A 15256-nucleotide genomic window follows, 5' to 3' on the forward strand; every position below is an offset into this window, starting at 1 on the left:
CCAACCACACACACCCTTAAAGTATGGTGTTACAAACATCAAGTAAAGATCAGGATTAAAGACTTATCTCAACGTCTATTAAAAAAAAAAAGTCTTGTTGTACACCAGTTAGCCTGAAGCCCTGCACAAACAAACAATTTAATGAGATGGAGCGACGCCAATAAAGTGAGTATCGAATAGCGAGAACTCTACGTCTCTGTGTACCTTAATTTTAAAAGAAATTTATGCACCAGCCGGGAATCGAACCCGGGTCTGTACCGTGGCAGGGTACTATTCTACCACTAGACCACTGGTGCCAATTGAATACCAAGTTTCAACGGCTAAATATAGATTCTTTTGCAAGGTTCGCATTCTCCCTTACGTTTTTTCGTTTTTCAGGTTACAAAGGTTCAGCCGTTCAGGAGAGTTTTTATGCTAATTTATGTATGTAACTATTTTCCAAATGTCAATGAATTTATTTACTACATAATTCACTAATCAGAAGATTGAAATTTCGAACATTTTATGTCGCTCCTTATTCCCTGAGAAGAATAACATAAGTGGTACATGCATTCTTGATTCTTCTCCACATAGGTTAACTGGTATATAGGGTAGATGAATTGGCAATAAACAAAGTATAAAAAATACAATTCCCAAAACAATTAATAATGTGAGCAAAGTACAACTACTCTTTAACTCATCACATAATAGAAAAACTTATCTGCATAGTCGGTTGAAATGAGCATCAAATGACTGAATGAGGGCAAGGAACGCCACTCAATCACAGGAAAGAGTTTCACAAAGTCAACAAATAATTAACTATAGAAAAATCTCTTGCTCAATATCCATGAAAATTGAGTTAATTATAGTTGAATATAATACATGGCATATCTCAAAAGTAGTGCTTAACTCAGTATAAAGAACAATGACAAAGATGAGCGCACATAGTTACAGATGAAAACCACATTATTCTTGTTTCCTGAGAGGGAAGAATAAAAGTAGGAGCATCTGAAATATCTTGTGCTTCTTTTTCAATGATGTCTCGGATACACTGGGACTCAAAACAAGTTTGCCCCTCTCAAACAAAAAAAGGAAAAAAAAAAAGTAGAAGAGTTGTTTAGAAGGTTTCAGAAATAAATCATCAATATGTTGAGCACTCTCATAAGTTCAAGGACCAAAATGAATATTCAATCTTCCGTTTCCCAAAAAATGTGTCGTATACCAATAAACTTTTAAACTTTTCAATACATTCCTAAATTCCTTTTTAAAAGGTTCAACAGTCTAAAATGATAGGCAAACAGATTTAATTATATAACAATAAAAACTATCCATGGTCAAACCTGTAAAACAAGGTTACAAAGATTGAAACAAGTAGCTCCGATAGTCTGATGTCTGCCGTGTACCACAATTAAAAAACTAATATCCCATCCAAAATGCACGAGATTGAAATTTCTATTCACCCTAATTGGTATTTTACAGGAGCTAGACAAGTCAAGCCTCTCTTGTGAACGGAAAATGGAGACTACTGTTCAAGCTGAATGTTTGCTACATGCAAGACTTTCTGCATAGTTGAAAGAAACATAATAATTCTCATTTCTGTGAGCTGGTAGATTCTTTAACTCACGACTGTAAGGATTCAAGATGGATAGAGTAGTTTTCACTAGACCAGATTCATCAACATGCTCGAGCAATCGGTGGCAAACAATTTGATCTCTCCAAATACTTATTGGATATACTATCCTTGAAAAGGGCCCTACCCTGTATCGTTTAATCCATCTCTCCCCTTCAGCTGCATATGTATGAGTGTTATCCAATACCCACAAGTCAATCAGAGAAGATTCACCATTTACCATCATAAAATTATGGAAGTTTCCCATCATAAACTGATGAAACATAACAAGTTTGTCATTGTATTCTGCTAGCACAGAGGTAGAGGAGTAAGTAGTGGGCAAAGGGTGTGATTCAGGACCTCTTAACAACCTAAAAATGTCATGTCCAATGTCGAATGAAACCAAACATTCATCAGGATCTTGACTGGACTCGAGCTCGGAGCTCGTGGTGGCCTTCCAAAACATGCCTCCACCGGCGGCAATAGCATTCGATACCAAACATAAATTTTGCAAATTGCTAGCATCAACTTGTCTCCATGACCCACTAGCTAAGGAATACACTTCCACTTGGTTAACATGAATGTCATCAAGAACCACAATTCCATCATTACCCTCATTATCATCATCATCATCAGACTCATAAGACTCACATACACAAATTCTCACTATCTTGTAATCATTGACAAGTGGACTATAGCCAAATCCAAAATAGTAAAGAGTCCTGACATCAGTTAGGGTTCGAGGTACCTGTGTGACTTGTCTTGTTGCTGGATTACAAATGGAAAGAGCGTGATCGGTGTGACGTAAGCACAGCAAGCCATTGCGGGAACCCACAATCTTGGCGCCATTTGAGGCGAAATTGAGAAATTCAAGCTCGTGAACACTGAGGTCAGGTCCAATTAAGCAGAAGGATGTTGGAGTGGAGCACACTGGGGAAGTAGGAGAACGTTGAATTCTCTGAAGAAGAAGAAAACGATTCTGAATTGAGTGGCGAAGGTGCTGTGCCGTGAAATGAGGGGTTCTGAAGAGATTCGCCCAATTCTTTGAGACACACTTGAATCGCATCAAAGATTTCACTGGAAGCCTTTTCAGAATATCTATCATCACATCATCAGGAAAAATCTCACCGTTCTCACCCATTGAAGCCAATCAATCCTTTCTTCTGCGATTCCTTCCACAAACCCTAACTGTTGCTTTAAAGTAAAGTAACTTGCTTTCCTCTTTCCTTTTTCTTCTCTCTCAATAAGAGAGAATACTATTATTAGAAACAGGCTATGCATCCAACCATATTATTGCCATCAAAATTTAATCAAACAGACTCAACAATAACAAAAATTATTACACGCGCGATGCTGTATGTTATTGTGGCTGAGTTTTTTAAATATTGTGAAAAAATGTGTGTTTTTCTTTAATATTTTTCTTTAGGTGAGTTTAACATTGTTATGGGAGAGAAAGAATTTTTTGTCAGAAGATACAAAACGTCTTTTGTACATGATTTAAATTTTTTTAATAAATAAAATCAAAAGGGCACTACCGTTTTGCTAGAAATAAATAATTAAAAAAATAAACATAATTGTTGCCGTTTTGTCTAGAAAGCAAAAAATTTTTAATTTAAAAATAGAAAACGGCGGTGCTGTTTTGTGTTGAAACAAATTTTACTGTTGAAAATGGTCAAAATGGTGGTGACGTTTAGTACAAGTATGAATAAAAAAATTTAAAATTAGCTATATAAGGTATGCTAGTATTATGCGAGAAACACCTTGAATAGAGTGGAAAGTGAACAACACAAAGTTATTTGTCTTTAAATTTTCAGAGAACTTAGAACTCTTTATTCTTTAGCAGTTGAATTTGTTCTTACTTCTTTAGCTGTGAAGTTGTTCTTCATTCTTTAGCAGTTGAAGTTGTTCTGCATTTGTTGAGTGAAATAAGTTGTGGGTAAATGTAATAAGTGTATAAAATGGAGAGTTATGTTAGTTTAAAAATATATTTCAATGGTCAGATTTTGTATGATACACATGAGGGTGTGAGTTTTTTGTATGAGAATCCATGTGTTATTATTGTTTCTCTTTCAATAACATATGAAGGATTTAAGAATGTACTCTGTCAGAGTGTAGGTCAGCAAGGCCGGAAGAGAGTGACCAATATTTTATATAGGTAGCCTGTGTTAGTATTTGGTGGTTTCGTTCAATTTCAAGTAATGCACGTGGCTGACAAAGCTAGTATACAAGGAATGTTTTCGACCTACCATCAAACTAGAGCCCGAGTCTCACTTATCGAGTTATATGTTGAGTTCGAAGAAATTGAAAATATTGATTTTCCGGAACCAATATAGACTGGATGGGTTATAATACCGAAAATGATGAAGAGTTTGAAAGTAATTATGAAGTTGTTGGTCCAACTAAACATGTGGAAGAAGATGATATATCAGTTGAGGGAGATGTAGCAGATGTTGCTAATGCACTAGTGGATCAACATTCATCGGAAAAACTATCGTTTATGCATACTTTGAATCTTGATGCCATATATGTTCCAGAATTTTCTGAATATGTCAATAGAGGTAAAATTTTTTTATTATTATTATTGTTAGAAATATTTGAATTATTATTAGTATTGTTTCGTTGTTATTATTATTATTATTACTAATTATTATTAGTCTTTTTATGAAACGGAGGTTATTATTATTATTATTATTATTATTATTATTATTATTATTATTATTATTAGGGATAAGTACGATTTTGGTCCTTGACGTTAAGGGTCAGAATCGAAACCGTTCCTGATGTAGTTTTCGACTTAAAACCGTCCTTAATGTTACATTTCATTTTAAAATGGTCCTTTCTAATAAATTTTTTTAATTTATTCCGAAATTACCCTTACTTTAAAAAAATATAAAATTAAACAAAAAAAAAAAAAGAAAACGCGTTTTGTTGGGGGGGGAGGCAAAGGGTATACGAAGGGGAAGGGAGAGGGGGAAGGGGAAGGGGAAGGGGAAAGGGGGGAGGGGGGACGGCGCCGGCGGCAAAGCTTGGAGGGGAAGGAGAAAGGACGTGGGGTTCGGAGTTGGGGGAAGGGGAAAGGACGTGGGGTGGAGGTGGGGGAAGGGGAGAGGCGGAGGGGGGAGGGAGAAGGGGAAAGGGGAAAGGGGGGAAGGGGATGGCGGCTGTCGCTGTCGCCTCGGCTGTTCCCACCGCCGCTGGATCCGTCGCGTGCGTCTGCCTCTGCCTGGCCTCCACCTCTGCCTCGCCGCCTCTGCCTCTGCCTCTGCCTCGCCGCCTCTGCCTCGCCGCCTCGCCGCCTCTGCTTTTGCTTCTGCTTTTTGTTTTCTGCTTCTGGTGTTGTTTGATTTTGTTAAATTTGTGTTTGAATTTTGTTAAATTTGTGCTTCTGGTGTTGTTGATTTTCTGTTTATGTTTCTCTGTGTGGAGGTGGAGATAGAGGTGGGGGGTGGGGGTGGTGGAAGGGAAGACGGGGAGGGGGAGGGGGAAGCAGGGAGGCAGTGAAGGGAAGGGGGAAGCAGGGGAGGCAGTGAGGGGGAGGGGGAGGGAAAACGGGGTGGGGGGAAGGGGGAGGCAGTGAGGGGGAGGGGGAAGGGGGAAGCAGGGAGGCAGTGAGGGGGAGGGAACATGGGGTGGGGGGAAGGGGGAGGCAGTGAGGGGAGGGGGGAAGGGGGAAGTAGTGAGGGGGAGGGACGCGGGGTGAGGATGAGGGTGAGGGTGAGGGTGAGGGTGGGGGTGGGGGGAGGGGGAGGCGGAGGCGGAGGGGGACGGCGGCGGCGTTGGTGGTGGTGTTGGTGGTGGTGGAGTGACAGTGGGTGTTGATGATGATGATGATGGTGATGATGATGTTGATAATGGTGGTGGAGTGGCAGTTGGTGGTGGTGGTGGTGAAGGAGGTAATTATGTTGGTAGTGGTGAGGGTATTTTTGTCCAAAAAAATTTAAAAGGACGATTTTAATACGAAAAAAAACATTAAACACGATTTTAAATCGAAAATTAGAAGAGGGACAATTTCGATTCTGACCCTTAACGTCAGGGACCAAAATCGTACTTATCCCTTATTATTATTATTATTATTATTATGTGTTACAAGAATTATTTGAATTATTATTAGTATTGGTACGTTATTGTTATTATAATTAACACTAATTATTATAAATATTATTATTAGAATTATTATCTATGGAGGTTATAGAAACACCTAATATTTTATATAAAAAATTTAAAAAATAACCCATGCTCATTAGATAATAATTAAGGCTATATATTTTAGTTAAATTTTAACCTAAAAATCTAAATCACTAAAAAATTATATCCGAATTAAATAAATAATTATGTTTTGAAATCAATTATTTTAAATAAAACTAAAATTATTAAATTTTTTTCTAATAAATTATTTAAAATATAATTAAAATTACTAAAAACGTCTGTTTTTCAAAAAAGTAAAAATTAAAACAAAAGTAAACAAAAATTCTAAAGCGGCCTTTTTCTCACATAAATTATATAAAATCAAACTAAAATTAATAAAAATTCTATTTTTTAAAAAAATTAATTGAACAAAATTAAAATTAAAAAAATATATACTAACATTCAACGAATAATATACACTAACGATACGCTAACAATTAATACTATTATTATAACTATAACAAAGATAATATATTTTTTACTACTCCTAATCAAGAACTAATAATTAATTTATTCATCTACGTAATCAAAAAATTATTTTAAAAATATTATATACTGTTTTTTTTTAACTTTTACTTCAAAACAATAAGATTAACCCTAACTAACTACTAATAATACGTTTAAAATACTAACTTTTTTCTATCTTTGACTGTTGCCGTTTTCTTTGTTGCGGGAATGTGGGGCTGCCGTTTTTTTGTTGTGGGGATGTGGGGTAAACAAAATGAAGAAGAAAGAATGAAGACTATGGATAAGAATAATGGAGACTATGGACTGAAGAAGAAAGAATGAAAGAAGAAGAGAGTTGGCGTTTTCATCGACGTGTGGGAAGAGAGAGGAACCTGCCACGTGTTGATCATGCACAACAAAACGTCAATAACGTTTTGATCAAAACGTTAGTGACGTTTTCCACATAACGGCGTTGACGTTTTCCTTGCAGCATTTGACGGCTCCCATAGCGACGCTAAACTCTCCTGTTTGGTCATTTTGGTGGGTAATACCACCTTTGGCCCAATATTAAAAAAAAAAGTTCTGTTATTGTCGTCGTGATCTTCTTTTTTTCGCGTATTTTTTTTTCATCGTCATTTTTTAGTTGATAGTTGTTGTTATTATTGTATTTTTTTCATCCTTCTCTCTATGGTAGTTTTGTAATATCATGAATTTTTTTTGTTTGATTTTTTATTTTATTTTATTTTATTTTTTTTAAGAGAGTGAAACAAAAAAAAATTATAACAAAATAAAATAAGAATAAGATGAGGAAGAAAAATTTTGAATTGTGTAGAACAACAATACAAAATGTACTTTAATTCACTTAGAAATGAACCGAAATTACATTTAAAATGAACCAAAAATTAAATTCCGAATGAACCAAAATTACTTAATGACGACAATTTACGAACAAACTCGTTTCAAAACAAACACAGATCAGGTGCACCTTATTTAAATCCAGAATGAACCGAAATTACTTAATGACTGCGTTCGAAAACAAGCGCAAAAACAAAATTAAATGATCAGAAATTCACTAAAAAATGAACCGAAATTACATTTAGATTGAACCAAAAATTAAATTTCGAATGAACCAAAATTACTTAATGATGCCGATACTCAAACAAACTCGTTTCAAAATAAGCAAGACTAAGTGCACCTTATTTAAATCTAAAATGAACTAAAATTACTTAATAATTGTGTTTGAAAATAAGCACACAAACAAAATTGAATCATGAACAAAAACACATCTAAATTCATTAAGTGATTTTGCAGTATTATGCATTTCTTTTTCTTTGTTTGATTTTTTCATGTTTTTATTATTTTTAAAAGGGTAAAATAAGAAGAATTATGAGAAAGAAAAATAAGGAGGAGAAGATGAATAAGACAAGAAGAAGAATATGACGAGAAATTTTGAGGAGTTTTTTATTCTTGTTTCTTTTTTGGTTTGATTTTTTTCTCTTTTTCTTGATTTTATTCCTCTCAAGAGAGGATGTGAGGAGGAAGAGTTTTGAATTGTATAGAACAACGAGACCAAATGCACCTTAATCACTCAGAAATGAACCGAAATTACATCCAGGATGAACCAAAAATTAAATTTCGAATGAACCGAAATTACTTAATGTGACGATACACAAAAAAACTCGTTTCAAAACACGAATTGATCAAATGCACCTTATTTAAATATAGAATGAATCAAAATTACTTAATAATTGCGTTTGAAAACAAGCACACAAACAAAATTGAATAATTAGAAATTCACTCATAAATGAACCGGAATTACATCCAAAATGAACCAAAAATTAAATTCTGAATGAACCGAAATTATTTAATGATGACGATACACAAACAAACTTATTTCAAAACAAGCACATACTAAGTCAATTTTGAATAAAAATACATCCAAATTAATTTTGGATCAGACAATGTCATCAATATGGCAAAAATTCGATGATATCGATAACAATAACAATGATAACGATAACGACGATACGTATTAGAAGAAGACGACAATGACGATAACGATGATAATCATGATAATGATGATAATGGAGGAGAAGAATGAAAAGGAAGGAGGAGAAGAAGAAGAAGACGACGATGTAGCATCAGGGGTGAATAAGAATGTGCGTGCATAAATTTGAAACAAGAAGAAGAAGCGCGTGAATCTAGATAGCGTTTGTTTTGAAGTATTGGAACAGAGATTGGGAGACTGAGACTCAGTATCATATTTGTTGGCTCAGAGACTAGTACTAAAATTTCTGTCTCTGTCCCCAAAATTTTAGTATTTCAGTACCTCCAAAAAGTGGAGACGCAGGAGACTAAAATTTTTAGAGATGAAAACCAAAACTTTAATAATATTTTATACCTAAAATACACTCATTTCAATTAATTAATTACAATTTTACCCTTTGTGCTAATTAAATTAGAGCTTCATTCTTATTTCAATTTCTGTCTTTCACTTTGTACCAAACAAAATACTGAGATTTATTTCAGTCTCTGTCTCTTAGTCTCTGTCTCTCAGTCTCAGTCTTTCAGTCTCTGTCTCTCCACCAAACGCTACCTAAAAGACTTGGTTGAACTTGGTTGGTTAAATCACTTGGATGTGGAGCTTTATTGTATTGGAAGATAGTGGAGATATTTTGAATTTTAAATTCGGGTACACTACCAAAAATGCACTCGAATAATTTTGTTGCTGATAAAAATGCACTTGAATTTTGCTATCGATAAAAATAAACTCAAATAATTTTAAAACGCGACAAAATCATCTAACAGTAAATATATATTTCTCGAAAAATATTTTAGAAATTGAATTTTGATGCGATTTTTTGTAAGCATGATTAGAAAAATGAGATATTATTCAAATAGGTTGATTTAAAAAAAATAATATACTAATTTCAAATGTACAGTTTCAAATTACTAATTTTAAATATGTAGCGTAGCATTTTTAGGATATAACTTTTAAAATTTGGATTAATTTAAAAACGAAAATTAAATTGATATTATTTTAATCATAATTATTTTATAATAATACACATATCTATTTATAGTATAAACAAAATAATTATGAATATATCTCGTTTATACTGTAAACGAGATATGTGTATTTTTTCAAATTCTATATATCTTGTTTACAGTGTAAACGAGATACATTCATAATTATTTCGTTTACACTGTAAACGAGATAAATCAATGTGATGTAAATTAATAAATACATTACAAATTATATATTTTGATAAATAAAATAATTAAATTATTTATTTATAAAAAAAATTTAATCTTTAGGAGCATACAGACAGAGTTCAATACCTATCTTCGGTAAAAACTTGCAATTTGGAAGATACGATTGTTATTGTGTAAGAAGTTAGTGTCTCATAATCAGACAAATTATCTCCTATCAAGTAGGGCTGACAATGGATAGAATAGAATACGATTTAGACTTTATACTAATTCTACTTATGCACTTAAAATATTTTTAGAGTAAATTTTTATTTATATCCATGAAATTAAAAATGCTAACAAATCTAATCATAAAAAAATAAAACTGACTTTATTTAAACCCATAAAAAATAGACTTTAGTTGATAAAATTACTAAATTTCTAAAAAATTATTTAAAATTCTCAAATTACCATTCAATTTAATTTAGCCCTAAATTTTAATTTTTTCTTACACCACTGCCATCCTAATCTCCAATCTCATCACCACCTAAATTCTTTTTTACCATCATTCTCATCCCCAATTATCACTATTGTCACCGCCATCATCACTATCTTCACCAACCTTTCTCTTTCTCTCTCTAAATTCACTGCCACCATAATTTAATTTCACATAATTGTGCTCTCACAATTTCATTACTTTTTCAAACAAATACAAACACAAAAAAATTAAAATCAGAAGCAAAGGAAATATCTACAACTTTTATCTTTATTTTAAATAATTAATTAATTAATTAATCAATGATACCAACAATAATAACAAAAACAAGAAAATATATTTTAAAAAATAAAAAAGGACAAAAAAAAGCATAGAAGAAGATAAGTTTTCACCAAAATCACGTGGTCATATTTTTGTTTTTTTTATATGTTCAAAATTATTGATGAAAAAAAAGAGGATTTAAAGGATTGGGAGAGAGAAAACCTTTCAACAACTATAAAAGATTTTGATGAGTATGTTCCTAACAATGGTGGTGGTTGGTTTAGAGAGAGAAAGAGAAAGGTTAGTGATGATGGCGGCAAGTCGACAACAAAAGAATGGAGGTGATAAAAGATTTGAGGGTGGTAGGCTTAGGAATTGGTAGTTAGATAAAAGAGTGAAGGTGATAAAATATTTGGGGATGCTGGAATTAGGGATTAGAATGGTGGTAGTATGGAGTAAAATTAGAATTGAGGATTAGGTTAAATTAGAAGGTAATTTGAGAATTTTGAATAATTTTTTAGGGTTCCGGTAGTTTTGTCAATAAAACCTATATTTCATGAGTATAAAATCAATTTTGTTTTTTCATGGATAGATTTGTCAGAACGTTCCAAACTTTTGTGAATAGAAATGGTAATTTATTCATCTTTTTAAAATTCAACTATATCTGCTCACGAGTTGAGAATCTCTTAACCCTAATCCTATTTGCACCCTGTAACACACTACTACACAAAGTTTTACGCTTAAGTCGTAGAACAGAGGTAGTGTGGTATTACGGACCTCTAAACAGCAAAATAAGTACATAATAGAGAAGAAGATAATATACTAGGAGCCTTGAAACAAAATGGGTAAGCAAAAATCGCAAAATAAAAAGCGCAACGCTAAAAAAAAGGATTACTTGCGTGCTAAGCAACCTAATAGGAACATGATAAAAATAAGCAAAAGGATAAAGAAAAATCAAGGAAACAGCATAACTAGCCCCTGACTCAGCCTGCGAAGCTAAGACTGGCCGGAGGATACATATATACATATAAACATACATAAGTGTTCCCAAAATACACCAAAATACCAAAGTAACTCCTATCTCTCCCTCAACCTCTAAGAGGAGCAGCGTACATAAGTTACTTGGAGAGTAAGCTAAACATATATATACATATATACAAACAGAAACCAAAATACACCCAAGGACTACTTCGCTTCCCAGGATCCAGATGCCTAGCGAGGAGCCTCTCGACCTGCTTCTTAAAAATAACAATACAATATGGAATGAGAACCGGAGGTTCTCAGCATGGTAAAAGTGCCACGCATATAATAAATAAGGTCCTGAGAATGCCACATGCAATCCTAGAACTCCGTTATTCAGTTATCCAACTTAAGTACTAAACAGAAGCCATAAACAGGGGTAGGTGTTCTAAATCTACCTAACTTACTCAAGTTCAATCTTAACCTAACACCAAACCATTTCCCCGTTTCCTCCATCCCTCCATCATTCATAATGCAACAGAAACAAGCAACCAAACAAGTTCACACACAAGTAATGAGCAGATAGTACAAATAGCAAGTATAACAAATAGCAGATGATATATCAATTAGGAAAACCCAGGAAATGCACAACAATCAAAACAAACAATTGCATATGATGCATGCCTGTCCTATGGCTGATGGGGCCCATCTGTCGGTTATCCAGCCAACCCGACAAGTCCGAAAACCTTAGACTAACCCCCGTCGCGCATTCCCAAGAGTCTATGCATAAAGTTCACATTCATTCATCATATAATCACTCATTGGAGGCTATCCATACCCGGAAATTTATACGTGCCCGGTCACCCTTATGACGTAGGGTTAACAGAGTGTCGATATTCAACCTGGAACACGTGGTGGCGAGCCACAGTTTTTATCCAGGAAAACTCGTATCTTAGATATCATTATTCATAAGACATGGCAATTATCATCAATACATCATCAAATATCAAGCCTTAACTTTAAACTTCATTAACATTCTTATTTTCTTCATAAAAGCCACCATTTACAACTTTTTTCACCCTCAAGTTATCTTGTTTTCTTAGCTTCTTTTATCTACTGGACCTAGAACCATACTTTAAGCCTTAAAGGGAAGAAAACAGAGGTTTAGAAGTGAAAAATTGGTTTAAAAACAGCCAAAACTAGTTTTTGCAGCAGGCAGCATCCACGCGTACGCGTAGGCCACGCGCACGCGTGGAGCGTACATCAAGTCACGCGTACGCGTGAGTCATGCGTACGCGTGAATATGCACACACGCGTGCACATGCGTTGCCAAAATTCCACGCCACGCGTATGCATGAGCCACGCGTACGCGTGGGTGGGCGTTTTTCAAAAATGGACAGAATGCCCAGAAAGCTTGCAGCAAACCTGTTTGGCCATCCTGAACTCAGATTTAAACACTAAACTTGTAACGTCCATAACTTTCTCCACAAAATTCCGTTTTTCACAAAGTTGATATCAATCAAAAGCTCTTAAAACCATCTTTTATTTGCAACAAACCACAATTCAATCCAAAATTTGAGGAGAATATTATGGACGTCCAAAGTTCATCAAAATTTGGTTTTAACCAATTTCCAACAAAACCTCACTTTCACAAATTTAAGTTTCTTACCATTAAAACTTGACTTACAATACCATATCAACCCAATTCATCAACAACCATTGCCAATATAACCTATAATCAACTTAACCAACCTTGATCATCAACAATTATCCACATTTACCTCATACATCATTAACCCTTCATTTATTCATATCATATCTTCACCTACACCAACTTTCATCATATATTTGTCAACCTTCCATCAACATATACCAATTAAATGCCATTAACATAAATTAACCCTTCATACACATTAATCCATCAACTTCACATAACACATTTTAGTAACAAACACCAACCACAATCCATCAATACATCAACATCAACACAACCCATTATAAGCAAGTCCAAGAGCATAAAATTAATAACCTCAATGTCTCATAATTCTTATATATGTTCATCAACAATTATACCAACAAAAATACAAAGCTACTCATTAAATGCCATTAACAAATTCAACTTATCCTATGGTTATTCTAACCTATATTTTCACAACACCGTAAATATTAAACGTGTGAAACTTAAACCATACCTTGGCCGATCACTTAGTTCACCCAATGCAGCCTCACAACTCAAAATTACAGCCCTTCCAAGCTCAATTAAAACAGCCCCCAAACCAAGCTTGATCACCAACAAGCCTCCAACTACTCCCAAGTCAAATCCAATGCTTATATACCCACTTAATCTACACCTAATACATATACATGTTCCAATTTCAGTTTTTCCATCATAAATACAAGATTGAGCTAGGGTTAGGGTATTCTTACCATACTCATATGCTCAATAGCTTGAGGCCACAAGTCCCGGAAGCTAACTTGAACCTAGAACACAAAAATTGGACAAGATTCACCATAGGTTTTCAAGTTTACCAAAGAAAGAGGGATAGATATTATGAACCAAATATGAGGCTTACCGGTGAAATTGTTCAGATAGAAAGATAGAGCTCGACGCACTGAGCGCGTGGCCGCCAATGGTGCGGCGATCGGAACTCAAATGAGGAAGATATGGTGTTTGGAGTATTTGGTTAGGGTTAGGGAGCTCTCCTCCTCTCCCTTTCTGTTATGGCATCCAGTAGCTAATGAGGAAGAAGAAAGCTGCTGTTTCATTTAAGTGTTTGGGTCCGGTTGGACCCACGGCCCGGTTTGGGTCTCGGTTCAACCGGTTCGGCCCTTTCGGTCCGATTTTGGGCCAAAATTTTGAAATTGGTATCAAAATTCTCGTTTCGACGAGCTCTATCCTATTTTGATATCAGTTTTGCATTTTTAGCTTTCCTAATTAAAATTCAATTTATTAACTAATAATTTACCGATTTTTGCGAGGTTTACACACCCTAAAATTTTCTACCCGACCCTATCCATAACAAAATCAATTATTTTCAGTTAAATATAATATTTAATCATTCTATATTTTATAAACATACTAATAAAATAGAAAATAAAAAATTAAATCTATTAATTAAAATATTAAAATTATAATAAAATCTAAGTTAAATTACAAATAACATGATCATCAATCAATTAACTTTATTATACATGTTCCGTCTTGAAACGGGACTCCAAGGTATAGCTCGTCCACACTGAAGGGAGCTCTTCCGTCGTCTTCTTCCTGTGTGTTGTACAATGGATTCCTCGTTAATCCAACTAATGCAGGAGACCTGCAAAAAGGATTTCGACGCTCAAGTCAATACTAAATCTCGAAATAATAAATCTCTTAAGCCGAAATGATTTTTTTTTGTTTTGCTTTTTCTTGATGATCATATAGCTCATACTCGTTCCCTATTTATTGTTGTTTAATGTAACCATCTTGGTATTGGATATCTGAGATCCGTGTATGAGCCGTTGAGGTCTGATAGTTTTTGGTTTTTTGAAAACTTGTTCCAAAGTATAACATCGTGGTTCCGAGTTATCTAGTACGGACCAGAGCCCCCGAGCTTGACTTGCTGCAGTTGCTTTGTAAGCATGTTGAGCTTTTGGCTGAATTGTCAATGTTATACTTCGGATTGAGTATCATGCTAGCCCCCATGCTCAAGTTGCGGACGTGGCATTTGGTCAAGTTTAGGGCTTTTAACTTTGGGAAAGAGATTGTATGCTTCAAAAAATACAATCCGTGTAATAATTACTGCCGGTTGGTGTTTTCAAGTATACATCCTGTTCGTTGATTTGGACCTGTAAGTGAATAGTTTTATTGATCTAATGGTGTATGTTTTTCCATGAGCCTCATCGTGTGGTAGTGGCTTTATTTGGTTTTTTTTGTTTTTAATTTTTTCTCTTCATGCGTTGGAAAAAGTCACCACTTCCCTGTTTCTTCTAATTTTATCCAGGAGAATGACATCAAAAGGTTAGTAAGTTTTTCTTACCTTTTACTTCACTGTTTATTGTCTTTCATTTCTGATGAGAAAAGACAAAGTTGTTGAAGTTAAGCATGACAGGTATCACTAGGTCCATGCAGATATGAAGTGTTCTGTGTC

At 34.5% G+C, this 15256-nt stretch overlaps 1 protein-coding gene and 1 non-coding gene across 2 annotated transcripts; both read right to left on the reverse strand.

Moving 5' to 3' along the window:
• Nucleotides 1-225: 225 nt before the first annotated feature.
• TRNAG-GCC (transfer RNA glycine (anticodon GCC)) lies at nucleotides 226-296 on the reverse strand. Its single transcript has one exon. It is a non-coding gene; the product is annotated as a tRNA-Gly (tRNA).
• An 881-nt stretch (nucleotides 297-1177) lies between these two features.
• Nucleotides 1178-3094, reverse strand: LOC112733217 (putative F-box protein At5g62660). Its single transcript, XM_025782108.3, has one exon. The coding sequence runs from the start codon at nucleotides 2727-2729 to the stop codon at nucleotides 1509-1511; it is 1221 nt and encodes a 406-aa protein (XP_025637893.1). The 5' UTR covers nucleotides 2730-3094; the 3' UTR covers nucleotides 1178-1508.
• Between the last annotated feature and the right edge of the window lie 12162 nt (nucleotides 3095-15256).

This window comes from Arachis hypogaea, chromosome 13, assembly GCF_003086295.3.
Source record: "Arachis hypogaea cultivar Tifrunner chromosome 13, arahy.Tifrunner.gnm2.J5K5, whole genome shotgun sequence".
NCBI lineage: Eukaryota > Viridiplantae > Streptophyta > Magnoliopsida > Fabales > Fabaceae > Arachis > Arachis hypogaea.